Here is a 14,046-nt window from a genome sequence, read left to right on the forward strand (position 1 = left end):
CAAACCCTCAGTACCTTTGTTGGATTTAAGTCTCTAGTTAAATTTACAAGATTTCCTTCGTCCTCTGCCGTCCATTAGCACAGAGAGGCTAGCATAGCCTTGAATATGGCACTATTAGCCTTGGACAGGCTAGCAATAGTTTGATGTTTCTACAAGCTAGCATTGGATGTGGAATTGTCTTACTTTTGGCATTTAAGTAACGCCATAACAAAATTAAGACTACTGTGGCTACTTCATCTGTTTGTGTAGCTTATTTCCTTTAATAACTGAGAGAATAAATCTGTTTATCAGTAAAATCTTTACTGCATGATGCTAAGCTAAGCTAACGTAAAGACAAGTTGGACTCTGATGGATCATTTTTAGGCCTCTCTGTTGTTCGTCTCTGTTGCACCAGACTGACAGTGAGTGAAAAATCATCTGAAGTCCAGAGAAAATCTCTGAAATCCCTTCAGAAACTTCAGGAATCGACTGATTGAGTCTGACGGAAACCCTTGGCGACCCAGCGCCGCCTGGTCACTCTGAACCCACAAACAGTCTATAAATACTGAACTCTTCAGTCCGGCTGGCTGCAGCCTAATATGGAGCTCCTCCTCTGAGCGCAGCGCACGCCCCCGCCTCCGTGGGGCGCTGTTTCTCTGTGTGCAGGGCGTGTAGTGCAGGTTTGAAGCTGGATCACCCCAAACGGCCCCCTGCTGGTCCCCCCGGACCCCTGCTGTTATCAGATACCGCTCAGTCCAGGAGCGCCGGCCTCTGATTGGCCGACTGAAACAGGAAGTGGGCCATCAGAGCCCCGAGAGGCTGGGTGTTAATCTGGACAGGACAGATAGAGTGATTTATAAACACAGACTCCCTGTGTTATCCATGTTTTCCTTTCGTTTCCTTTCCTCCCTCCTTCCTGCGTCGCTCCTCATCCTCCTCTTCTCCTCCTTCAGCCGCTCCTCCTACATGCCTCTTTGGCTGAATCACCACATTCCTCTACAGCAGCATCACCTCATGGCTGCAGAAAACACAAACACTCCCTCACACACACACACACCGACACACACACACACACACACACATCTTTCTAACTTCACCAGGATTTTGCATCGACTTCCATTCATTTTTTATTCATTTATAAACCCTAAAATCAGAGCCGGCCCAAAGAATATGCGAGTTAAACAGCTGCTTAGGGCCTCCACACCACTAGGGGGCGCCCAGTATTTGGGCTACGCTAAGAAAATAAATCAAAATTAAATTACAAGAATAAAGTCATAAAATTTTGAGAATAAACTTGTATGAGAATTAAATCGAAATAATACAGGAATAGTAGTATTATTACAACAATAAAATAATAAAAATACAAAAATAAAATAAGAAACTAAAATAAAATAATAAAACTACAAGAATAAAGTCAATATTAAGACTTGTGTTGAATTGTATTATTGACTTTATTCTTAAAATATTAAAACTTTATTTTGATATTATTATGACTTTATTCCAGGTTTTTAAAATAAATTTATTGTATCTTTTTTACTTTTTTAACTAAGTAATACATTTTAAGAAAGTATTGAAATGAACAAGTGATGATATTTTTGTGAAAAAGTTCTCCATGAATGATCCTAAATGTAAAACATAAACTATAATAAAACATTCATGCAGTTTTATTTTAGTTTTTTATTTTTATATTTAAAACACAAACATAAAATCACTTTAATGATTGATTTCCTGTTTAATGTAAAATCTGTTGGATGTTTTTGATTTTATTTAGTGGAAAAATCAGATAAAAGCAGAAACCTGGTTAATAAATGAGAAATAACTTTTGTTGTTCCGGTAACATTGTTAAATATTTTAATGTTTGGTTTTCCGTCTTTGTGATGATGTTTTATTATTTCACTGCGGTTCAGAACCGGTTCAGAACCGGTTCAGAACCGGTTCTTCTTCTCTGTAATTATCATCTCAGACTGTAATAAATTGCAGCTCATTCATAATTTGACTGTAATGATTTTTCTCCTGAATTTGTTTTGGTTTTATTTGTACGGACAGAAAATGGCGGACCGGACCGTACCGACCGGACCGGGTCAGATTTGACCAGAACTTTAGTTTTCTGAGTCTTGCAGATCGGAGGGCAGATTATTATGGGCTGCAGCAGTTTCCCACGGCAACAGATAAGCTGATCAGGTGACACACCCTGCAGTGGTACAAACATGGCGGCTCGTCCAGTTTGTGGTTTCCAGCAGAAAAGTGAAATATTTACAGCTGGTTCTTTCAGTGACTCGGTTCTGACCCAAACAGGAAGACGATCCTGTTTGCCTTCACTGACTGTAATTATTTACTACATAATTACAGAAATGTTTGATTATTGTGGAGGAATGTGTTTGTTCTTATTGTTTATGAGGCAAATCCGTTAAAATGTGATTTTCTAAACGAAACTTAAATTATTTTAACTTTTAGAGATTAAAGTTTCTACCAGAAAACATCTGAGCCTCGTTAAAACAATCAGTCTAATCAATAATCTGATATTGGGACTTTAACTGGAATCTTTCACAGATGAAGTCATTTAAAAAGGACATTTAGAAGAAATATTAAAAGAATCATGAATTACCTGATTATCAATGAGAGAAACTGTAGGACTATTGCTGAATCGATTAATAAACAATAATCCACCAATTAAGTGATCGATTAATCGTGAGTCATAGTTACTCCCGAATGTGACCATTTTTTAATCCAATTTATCGATTAATCATCCAAATAATATATAGAATTATTGATAACTAAAATAATCAATAACTAAAATAATAGATTACTAAAATAATCAACAGTTGTAGCTTTTCTCTGGAGAATACATATTTAGTGTGAATAAATATTGAGTTTTAAAGTTTGACGTGTTTCTCTGTAGGACCAGAAAGGTGAAAAATGAAACCCAGATTTTTGTTCTGGTTTCTAAATGAATTAAATTATTTCCGTTTTCTCCTCCTCTCTCCTCTCAGACTCGCTCTGTTTCTGATCATTTCCTCTATTTTCTGAACTGACGTCGTTTCCAGATATTTGTTGAACTTTTCCGTTTCTTATCTCAGGTCCTTTTGTTTGTCTGCGTCTGTTTTTGGACTCGTCAATAATAATCAGATCATTGTTCGTCCTGCATCATGAGACCAGAACTTCCTCCGGCTTTCCAACTAAATCCTCCCTCTGTTCGTCTCTTCCTCCTCCTCCTCCTCTTCCTCATCACCTTCTCGGTTTTATCCTTTTTTCTATCCTCTCTCTCTTATCTGCCTCAGCATTTCCTCTGTTTCTCCACCCAAACTATCTGAGCGCCATCATCTCCTCCCCTGTCTCCCATCTGTCCTCCCTGCTGCTGGTCGTCTGATGTTTACTTCACGCTTTAATCATACGGAGGCCTAATGACGCTTGATCGCTCCATTTGCTTAACAAGCTGGGGTCTGGAGAGGGGCGGTCAGAGTCACTCTGGACCGGAGAGGATCAGACTTTGAGCTGGAAAAGTTTTCTGACAGGAGTTTCAGATTTCAGCAACAAAAAGCAGCTTCCTTTCGGAGACGTTGTTGGTATTTCCGAGCAGGATTTGTTGATGATGATCTGAGTGACTCACCGGTAGAGGAGGGGAAGCGGCGCGGCGGCCGGAGCGATGGAGCTGCTGGAGGTTTTTTACCGCAGGAAGCTGAGGAAGAAGCAGAAGAAGTCGGAGCTGGGCCGCTCCGACGGCGCGCTGTGCCGGTCGCCGTCGGAAACCAGCGTCAACAAGCTGGCCACTGGCCTCATCTCCAAGGTGCTCCGCTTCACGTCCAGGTAAACGGCCGGAGCCAGGGCCGGACGGAGCCTTTCTGGGGCCCGGAGCGGATGCTCACTGGGGGCCTCCACCCAAACTAGAAACCGATACGATATTCATATCTGGTTCCTGATAACTGCTCAATAGCTGCGTTTCCTTTACTTCGTCAATATTCCTCTAATGTAGAAAAACTTAAACATAATTCTGCATTAAAGCTGCAGCATGAAACTTTAATGAAAAATATTTTTTTATATATTTGTTTGAACTGTCGCAGTTTAAAAATCAACCAATCAGAGTCAGGATTGGTTGTTTCTCTGCTGCACTGCAGCTAGCAAAGCCTGTCGTCAACGCTAACGCTGTTAGCATGGCGGCTAAACAGTTTTCCTGTAACGGTGAGTCGTTTCTCCATTATTAGCACATTGAGCATCGAGTACAGGAGGTTGATTGACAGCACTAAGCCCTTCTCTCACGATTCATTTCAAAAATACTTTATTTGGTAAATTAAATATTAATTCATATCATCCAAGATTCTTAAGAGTCGTTTTGATTGGTGATGCTGGAGGAGAGGAGGATCTCCAGTAGCAGTCAGTCCTACTACAAACCTTAAGAAGCTTCTGACTGAAGACTGTTGCTGTCTGACTAACAAAGACGTCATCATCACTGCTAATCCACCTCCTTTTCTTTTGCCGCGCCGTTTGGTTTGAGAGATGTTGGAGTAGGGGATAAGATCCGTCTCTCTCTGCGTCCATGAAGCCTCATTCTTCCTCCTCTGGGATTTGGTATTATTTGAGTGTGAAGGTTGAGATGCTAACCAACTGCTGCCTGTTGTAAAAGCAAAACTTTGTTGTCATGGCTACGCATCATAGCAACCAACCCAAAGCTAACGAAAAAAAGCACAAATCCTTCCAGAACCAGAAAGAATAATTGTTCAAACCTGAAGTGATTCTTCAGATCGAACCAGAAAAATTACAACTTAATTCAACAAATTTGACCTTTAATGAATCATTTAAGGGAAGTTATAAGATGTCCTAGTTAAAGCTGGTGACACAGCAAACATGTGGAGGAAGGCGCTCTGTACTGATGGGGTTCAAATGTAGCTTTTCAGCTAGCATAAAAAAACAACATGTCTGTTGGAAAACTAGCAACTCTCAACACATGGTGGTGGCAGCATCATGCTGTAAAAGGCTGCAGGAAGTGAACCGGGGTCAAGGTTCACCTCCCTAAACACAAAGTCAGAGGGGTGACCAAAGTCTGGGCCAAGGGCCATTTGTGGCCCTTGAAATGATTTTGTTTGGCCTCTTTCCACAAATCAAGAATATTAAAAAATTACCAACAAAATAAAAACAATTAATGGGAAATTGTCTGGTTTTTTTTACAGTACAATCCAAGACTAGTTTTATATTTTAGATATTTAATGATCTGATTTTATTAAAGTTTTGTTTATAGTTGAGGAGACAAAATACATATTTTTAGCTTTTTTAATGTAATAAATTTATTTAAAAAGTTTCAACACCACAGGTTTAGATTAAAGTTTATTTGTTACAAATCAAACTGCAGCATTGACTCCTGGGCTGAATACAAAAGCATGCCACACTTTTCAGATTTTACTGAGAAAAAAGGTGAAAGGGAAATAATAATTATGTTTGTTAGTTAAAATCCCAATAAAATTAGTTAAAATGTTACTGTAGCGTTCAGAATGAACTTTATAATTAGTCATAATTTGAAAACAAGCCGACAGAAAGTTGCTGTTTTGTGGTGGTTTTGTGTGAGGATGACTATCTGTGCTGATGAAGAGTTTTGAGGTTTTCCAGTCACGTCCTGTGGCCCCCCATGTGGCTCACAGACATGCTAACTTTCATGCGTCTCCAGCGCGCAGATAAAACCACTTCCTGTTTATCTCTGGATAAATGACCGAGCCGCAGGACAGGAGGAATGTGACGATGGTCAGGGAGAGATTAGCACCGTCGCTCTGATAACGGCGCTAAAACAGCAACGGCTCAGAGGCTGACTGTTAGCTAAACATGGCCGCCAAGGTTAGCATTCATGAGACGTGTTGAAGATCTGAGTGAAGATGTGTGTAAAGTTAGACAGTCAAACATTAATTTGGGTTAATCAACCTGTGAGGAAAAAATGGGAGTTCATTATTTAGTTAGATATTTACCATAAATACCAAAGTTTCAAACTAAATACTTAATTAGCAAGCTACATACTTAGCAATAAATATTTAGTTTGAGGCTAAATATTTTGCTTGCTAACTCTTTAGCTGCATGTTAACTACTTGGCTAGCAAGCTAAACGTTTAGTTTAAATAAATCTATATATTACCTGAATATTTAACTAAATATTTAGTTTGAAACTAAATATTTTCCTAGCAAGTTAAAAATTTAGCTAGAAACTAAATATTAATGTTACACTAAATATTAAGCTAGCAAGCTTAAATTTTTAGTTTAACTTTATTTACATGAATATTTAGCTAAATTAAGTATTTAGCTAAATTAAGTATTTAGCTAAATTAAGTATTTAACTAAATTAAGTATTTAACTAACACATTAGTGAGCTGAGAGCTAAATATTTAGTTTGGAGCTAAATGTTTAAATTGTTAACTAAACATTTAGATCAAACTAAATATTTAGTTGACTAATAAATATTTAATTTGAAACATTTATAGATGAATGAATAATGTGGTGAAAATGTGATTTTATGAATTAAACCCCTTTGTTTCCTCTGATGACTAAATAACTAAAATTCTTTCTGTTATTTCTTGACTCTCCAAACTCTAATGGATCCGGTCGGTTTTGTTTTTCTAAGGTTGGATTTTCCTGTTTACGTTTTTTAACCTGTTTTCTTCTTGTAAATCCAGCAGCTCTGCTTTTGACTCAGATCTTATCAGAGATGCTTTAGTTCACAAACTGACGACTTCAGGTTATTTTAGAGCAGATTATCTCCGTTTTCTTCATACATGTTGATGTTTCCGTGTCCATTCAGATGTTGTTGTTTGCTGATATTTAACTGGAAACATAAATTCTCCTCTTTCAGCTCTGATAATAAATCCTTTCAGTGGCTTCGCTCCCTGCAGCGCTTTAAAACATCTGGCTGTGTGAACGTGGATCCGTTCAGGGTGCGAACAGACAAACGTATTTCAGAAACAGGAAGCGTGACTCGGGTCGTGAGCGTCGGACGTTACAGAAACAACGGCTGCTTTGTGACCGGAGCGCTGGAGCGCCGCCACCATGATGTCACTGCAGCCTGCAGTTAATCAGACATGGTGTCCGGCTAACACTGCGCAGGTTTCTGCTGCGCGTTCACATGCAGGCCTCAGGGCGCGACCCTCGTCCAGATGAACACTGCAGCCTGATTCATGCATCTGGGATCATCACAAGATCAGTCACAGATTTCCTAACAAGGATGAAAAACAGACGAGGAAACATTTCAGCTGATTCAGCAGCTGCTCTGATCACAGTCAGATTTATTATTTAATCTGGATTTTAACTACATTTATTTATTATTCCTGGTTTTCTATGTGCTAGCTCCACCAACAGTAAGACAAGAAATCTTAGCTGGTATTAAAATGAATTTATATGGAGGACTAACACTGCCAAAACCTGATGGAAGGGCGCTAAAACCCGATAGGTCAATAACAGAATTATTAAAGCAAAATGTATAAAAATGTTCAACAGAACAATTAAAAGAATTAAGACAGAAAACTTTAAATAAATAAATACCACAGGACAAGATAATGAACTGGATCCATATGTTATGAAAATATATTCTCAGTGAGGAAATAAATTATTGTTCTCTATGGAGGAGTAACACTGCCAAAACCTGGAGAAAAGGAAGTGACAAAACATTATATATTTATAACTCTATTAGTAAACTAAAATGTATGAAAGATGTTTAAATGCTCAACCAAACAATGAAAAGATTTAGAAAGAAAACTTAAAATAATATTTGATTTTTCCATCTTATTTTTTATTTTGGCAACTTTTTTAGTTTTTCACTTATTTCCAGAACATTTAAAAAAATTTAATAAATTCTTCAATCATATTGAGGAAAACCTTTTACATTTATTTTCTCTTTCGCAGGACGCCTCACTAATCTAATACACATATTTTTTAAATTTTCTGATGAATTTTTGGTAAATGTGACTCCGTATAACCCAGTGCTAACTGTTAGCTTCGCGTTGCGTTTCGCCTCCTCAGACGCAGTGAGCCGTCGTCTCGCCCTCATTCCTGGCACTCCACGAAACTCGGCGACGATCAACCGGACCTGGGGCAGATGGAGTTGATGGGCCCCGTCTGGGGCCACAGTTACCCCACCAGGTCAGAACGCCTCATCATTTACCCCCAGTTACCCCACCAGGTCAGAAACACCTCATCATTTACCCCACAGTTACCCCACCAGGTCAGAAACACCTCATCATCTACCCCAGTTACCCCACCAGGTCAGAACGCCTCATCATTTACCCCACAGTTACCCCACCAGGTCAGAACGCCTCATCATTTACCCCACAGTTACCCCACCAGGTCAGAAACACCTCATCATCTACCCCAGTTACCCCACCAGGTCAGAACGCCTCATCATTTACCCCACAGTTACCCCACCAGGTCAGAAACGCTTCATCATTTACCCCACAGTTACCCCACCAGGTCAGAACGCCTCATCATTTACCCCACAGTTACCCCACCAGGTCAGAAACACCTCATCATTTACCCCACAGTTACCCCACCAGGTCAGAAACACCTCATCATCTACCCCAGTTACCCCACCAGGTCAGAACGCCTCATCATTTACCCCACAGTTACCCCACCAGGTCAGAACGCCTCATCATTTACCCCACAGTTACCCCACCAGGTCAGAAACACCTCATCATCTACCCCAGTTACCCCACCAGGTCAGAACGCCTCATCATTTACCCCACAGTTACCCCACCAGGTCAGAAACGCTTCATCATTTACCCCACAGTTACCCCACCAGGTCAGAACGCCTCATCATTTACCCCACAGTTACCCCACCAGGTCAGAACGCCTCATCATTTACCCCAGTTACCCCACCAGGTCAGAACGCCTCATCATTTACCCCAGTTACCCCACCAGGTCAGAACGCCTCATCATTTACCCCAGTTACCCCACCAGGTCAGAACGCCTCATCATTTACCCCAGTTACCCCACCAGGTCAGAACGCCTCATCATTTACCCCAGTTACCCCACCAGGTCACGTTCAGCTGTTTTTCATGGATATTTATTAAATGATCAGGATTCTGATCTGCCCTGCGACAGACTGGCGACCTGTCCAGGGTGAACCCCGCCTCCCGCCTGGAACGTAGCTGGAGATGGGCACCAGCAACCCTCCTGACCCCATTAGGGACAAGGGTGCACAGACAATGGATGGATGGATGGATTCTGATCAGTTCAATCACAGATAATTTGACGTTTTAATCAAAGTTTCACATCAATGTACATCAGGATGTCCAAAGTGCGGCTCTGGGGCCGTTTCTGGCCCTTCCACTGATTTCTGCGCCCCCCCCCCCCCCCCAACTGCAGTTCAAAAATCATACTTGTTTGGTTTGATGGAGAGTTTTAATTTATAATCAGGTTAAAATTATTACCAACATAATTTTCTTACAAAGGTTTTATGGTTTTATAACCAAATTTTAACAAAAAGTAAAAACTAGAGACTTTTCCTGAAAAGCCAAATTTGCTGCCCCCAAATCAGCTTTGATTTTTAATTCAACTTTGCTAAATATAGCAGGTATTTTTAAAGAAAGTCACCAAATTTTGTTACTATTACTGAAAATAAATTTATTCAAACCATCCCAAAGAAAAAAAATAAACTGAGATCTAGATGCTTTTATTTTAATTCAGCAAAAACTGCTACGGTGTTTTAGTGCCATTGTAGAGAAAAAAAGGAGTAAATTTCTGCCAAAATTTCTGACATTTTGAGAAATGGATGAGTTTCAAATTTATTTATTTATTTCTTTTTTTTTAACTCAGAAAATTTCCAAATATTTTTCTGGAAAATTTCTGAGATGAATCACTAAACCTCTGAAGTTTTTGGTGGAAATTTATTCCACCTTCAATTTTATATATATTTTTATTAAATATAAAAATTTGAAGGTTATTTTAAAAAAAAGAAAAGAAAAAATCCTCAGAAATGTAACTAAGGCCTGTATTTACAGATTTAATTTGTGTCCAGTTTAATAACCGGAGGCCTGTTCCTGCCAGAATGATTTATAGTTACAATTTAAGTCCAAATAAAAATAAAACATTTATTCAAAGACATCAGACAAACATAAGTTGTGAAGAATCAGTAAAAACTCTGGAGAATCTTTAATGAAAACCAGTTTCCTTGATTTGAAGAAATTCTTTGCAGTTTTGAGGAAAAATATTAAAAACTGAGCGTACGTCTCAAACTTTTCAAACAATATTTTATATCGTAATCAAAATTAAAACTAGTAGTTTTTACAAAGATGGTCACAAGGAAATGTTTAGGAATAATGTTTGTTTTTATTTCTGCTTTCATGATTTTAATGTTTCTCCACAAAATAACTGATTTATGTCAGATCGTGTGAGAACTTTAACAGAATTAGCTGTTAAAGTTTAGAGAAGCTGCAGCTCATCGTGTTTCTAAAAACCAAAATAAAAACCTCCTGACGTCTGACGCTCATTCCTGCTGCTTTCTAAACACGTTTCATCCTGAATTTTCCTCGTCTTCCTGGTTTGGAAGAGAACAGAAAGCCAGAATCCAGAAAGCTGGAGGGAAACAGCCGGACCGCCGTCCTGTAATCACATTGTGTTCGGCCGAAGGAGCTGCTGGGTCAAACTGTGACGTCGACACATTTACATTCCTGCAGCTCTTTCAAACGACCTCACAGCAAGAAATACGGAGAACTGCAGCTGATTATGGGTTATTGATTCACTCAAACTGAGAAAACAACAGAGTCGAGTTTCTGCTGGAGAAACTAATCAGGCTCCAACAGTGGAATTAAACTACCAACCTTTATTTTCTGTCTCATTAAAACCCAAACCTAAAATCAACCAAATAAAGTTACCTCCTTTTTTATTATTCTTTTAATTTTTTCAAAATTGATATTTATTTTATGACAGTGTATTAGGGCCATTCTATTTAAAATACAAAACAATAAACGAAAAAGTGAATTTCCACCAAAAACTTCAGAAATTTAGTGATAAAATTTCCTAGAAAAACATGAATATTTTTCAAGAAATTCTACATTTTTGGGAGAAAAATTCTGAGATTAATTTCAGAGTTTTTTGGCAGGATTTTACTCCCTTATTTCCCTACACGCTGCAGCAGATTTATGACGTTTGCTGTGTTAAAATAAAAGCATCCAGTTTCAGTTTCTGTTGCTATAGTTACATATTTAGGATCAATATTTGTATTTTTCGTCTGCAGTGCTTCCACCACCGACCTGTCGGCCGGGTTCGACCCCAGCGGCGGCTACCTGAGGAAGAGTCCGGACCAGTACAGCTCCAGGGGCAGCATGGAGAGCCTGGACCCGGCCCAGTCCTCCCATCACCACCCAGTGACGCAGCAGCAGCTCGCACTGGGCCACCGCGGCCAGACTGGGCCCAACCCGGCCTACTCGTCCTGCCAGCAGCTTTCCTCTGCCAGGTCCAGAAACACAACAAGATCCTGAGAAAGTCTAGATATAAAGATCTAAACACCAGCAGAGTAACTGGGGAGAAACCAGTTACTTTTACTCAATTACAGCATTAATTAAACTGTAATATGGTTTTGAAGAGAATTAAAACATATTTGACTTTAATGTTACAATAAATCATATAAATATGATCAACTAGTTACATTTACTTCAGTAAGTTTTTTAAAATTTACCTTCAGTGTTTTTACTCTTGTGTAAAATTTCTGGATTTTCTTCCAACTGAATAAAAAACAAAAATGTTTTAACCAAAAACTCACCAGACAGAAACAGACCTGGAGTCTAGTTAAAGTTTCAAAAGTTTTTTATTGAATGAAATTGATTTGGAAAAATGTTATTTTGCCTGATTTGGTTATTTTTTGTTACTTTTATGAATTATTGTCATTTTGGTCCTAAAAATACCCAAATTTTAGTCAGACGGACTAAAACTTTACACTTTAGTCTGATTATGTAATTTTTCAACATTAAATGATTGATAATTTGATCAGTTGCTCAGTAGTAAACATTTTACCAAATTATTTTTTTGTTTTTACTTGAGTAAAATATGTTGAAGTATTGATGTATAATCTTTGGATTCTCTGTCCATCTCAGATATTATTTATTTTGATTTGGTTGTTTTTAGTGGTGGATAAATTACATCATGTAAAAGTAAAAATACTCCTAGATGTTCATTTTGTTTCAAGAAGTTACTAAAGTAACTGTAACTGAGTAAATGTAGCTAGTTACTCCATCTCTGGTTGGTTTCTAATCGAGAAACTTGAACTTTTTAAAAATATTATCAGGATTTCCCAGATTTGATCAAATCAGCAGCTGCTGCTGACATGTTTGTTTTTTACTTTAGTTTGGTAAAAGTTCTGCTTTCCTTTTACTCTAAAAGTGAGAAAAGAAACATTTTCTAGTCTGGTTGAAGTTTATGAAGCATTTAGACAATAAGTGACGATTCGTTGCTCATTAATCATTAACTGGAGGCAAAATAAACAGATTTCCACAGCAGCAAACAGAAACAGGCGGCTTATTAATGTTGAGCATCAGTAAATTATTTAGCAATAATCTCAGATAAGTTTCCTTCAGATTGAATCTGCTTTTTGTGCTGCAGGTCGAACAGCATCGACCTCCTGCACAGCAAGCGGGACTCGGCCTACTCCTCCTTCTCCACCAGCTCCAGTATTCCCGAGTACCTGGCCTCCACGCCCTCCTTCGGCCCGGAGCGCTCCTGCTCCCTGGACGCCGTCCCGCAGAGAGGCGCCGGCAGCGCCGAGATGCTGCAGGCCGACATCCGATACGTCCGCGCCGTCTACGACGCCCAGCAGGGCCTGACTCAGGAGCAGGAGCTGAACTCGTCCAGAACCGGGCCCAGGTCCGGGCCAAGAGACCTGCAGGGTGCGCTCTGATCCCAGAAACACTTTCTGAAATGAACCTTCTGCTTTTACTTGTGGTGGGAATCAGAGGTTGCAGTGTTTGTGTTATTAATTAATTGGCAGCAATTCCAATATCTATAGAATCATCGATCGATCGAGAAAACCGTCAGGAAATTAATTTATCTCAAGAAAATGTAAAATTATCTCGTCATTTAGAGGAATTTAACTTGAAAAAATGCATTTCTCAAGTTCTACATATGTGAATTAGACCAGAAGGGGGCAGCATTGCACTAAGTCAGCCTAGAGTCTGTCAGAAATTATTCGCAGAAGAAGAAGCGACTGAACGTTCGTATCTGGAAGACAGAAAATAATAGCTGCAATTTTAAAACCATTTATTTACAGTCAGAACTTGTTTTCTTCAGTTGTTTTCTCATATAAACTTTCTGTGTTTCTATGACGTCCTGCTATGAATGCTGGGAGATGCAGTCCGTAGAGTCCAACAGTTTTTTCATGTTTCTGTTGGTGCTGCAGGCTCAGTGGGCGGGGTCTGTTACCGCGGCGCTAACGGCAGCAGAGGCGGCGTCACGGCGTCCAACAGGCACAGTGTGGGACCCATATGGGGCCAGGCGGCCAGCCGCAGCTCCTACGAGAGCCTGAAGGGGGCGCCCGCTCCGCCGAGGCGCAGCGACAGCTACGCCGCCATCAGGAACCACGAGAGGCCAAACTCCTGGTCCAGTCTGGACCACGCCCGGTCGCTGCGGTGAGTACGGTCCGCCAAGCGTCGCATTTTGTTGTGAGGTCACATAATTTTATCGATGATCTTTTCATGCAGGTCTCTGCAGAGCAGCTCCTGGCATCACTCCAGTGGCCCAGTGGCCTCAGGTAACCCATCCATACTCAGAGCAGTTCTTGTGGTTCTGTGTCGTTCCACTGAGCGGAACGGGTCAGCACTCAGATCGGTTTACTTTGAGAGGCACAAACCGTAGCACAGGAAAATTACTACGAACAGCGAACCAAAACTGTTTAACATGTAAAACTAAGCAGTAGGTTTGTTTGTTATGGTGGTTTTGGACACAGAACTGTTTCCCCTTGTATAATAAGCCTGGAGGGCTGCCAGGCTTTACTTGCCCCTCTACCAGACTAAGAGTCGCTTGTTTTTATTTTAATTTGTTTTTTTATACTCCAGTAAACCTGGACAACATGCGTCTCTACTGCACTCCGCTCCGCTGCGCACTTCACCGGCAGAGCGCA

General features: G+C 39.9%; 1 protein-coding gene across 4 annotated transcripts in view; it reads left to right on the plus strand.

The window, feature by feature from the left end:
• The window catches only part of shroom3 (shroom family member 3), a 46,453-nt gene that overhangs the window by 18,935 nt on the left and 13,472 nt on the right, over positions 1–14,046 (plus strand). For 3 of the 4 annotated variants that reach the window (XM_028025620.1, XM_028025621.1, XM_028025623.1), the window contains 5 exons: positions 7,962–8,081; positions 11,173–11,391; positions 12,534–12,817; positions 13,327–13,555; positions 13,628–13,677. In XM_028025620.1, coding sequence (XP_027881421.1) covers positions 7,962–8,081; positions 11,173–11,391; positions 12,534–12,817; positions 13,327–13,555; positions 13,628–13,677 — 902 coding nt within the window. Of the gene's footprint in view, positions 1–3,202; positions 3,784–7,961; positions 8,082–11,172; positions 11,392–12,533; positions 12,818–13,326; positions 13,556–13,627; positions 13,678–14,046 lie in introns of those variants that run through there. The other variant, XM_028025622.1, reaches the window with a different exon arrangement.

Source organism: Xiphophorus couchianus, chromosome 8 (genome assembly GCF_001444195.1).
Source record: "Xiphophorus couchianus chromosome 8, X_couchianus-1.0, whole genome shotgun sequence".
Taxonomy (NCBI): Eukaryota; Metazoa; Chordata; class Actinopteri; order Cyprinodontiformes; family Poeciliidae; genus Xiphophorus; species Xiphophorus couchianus.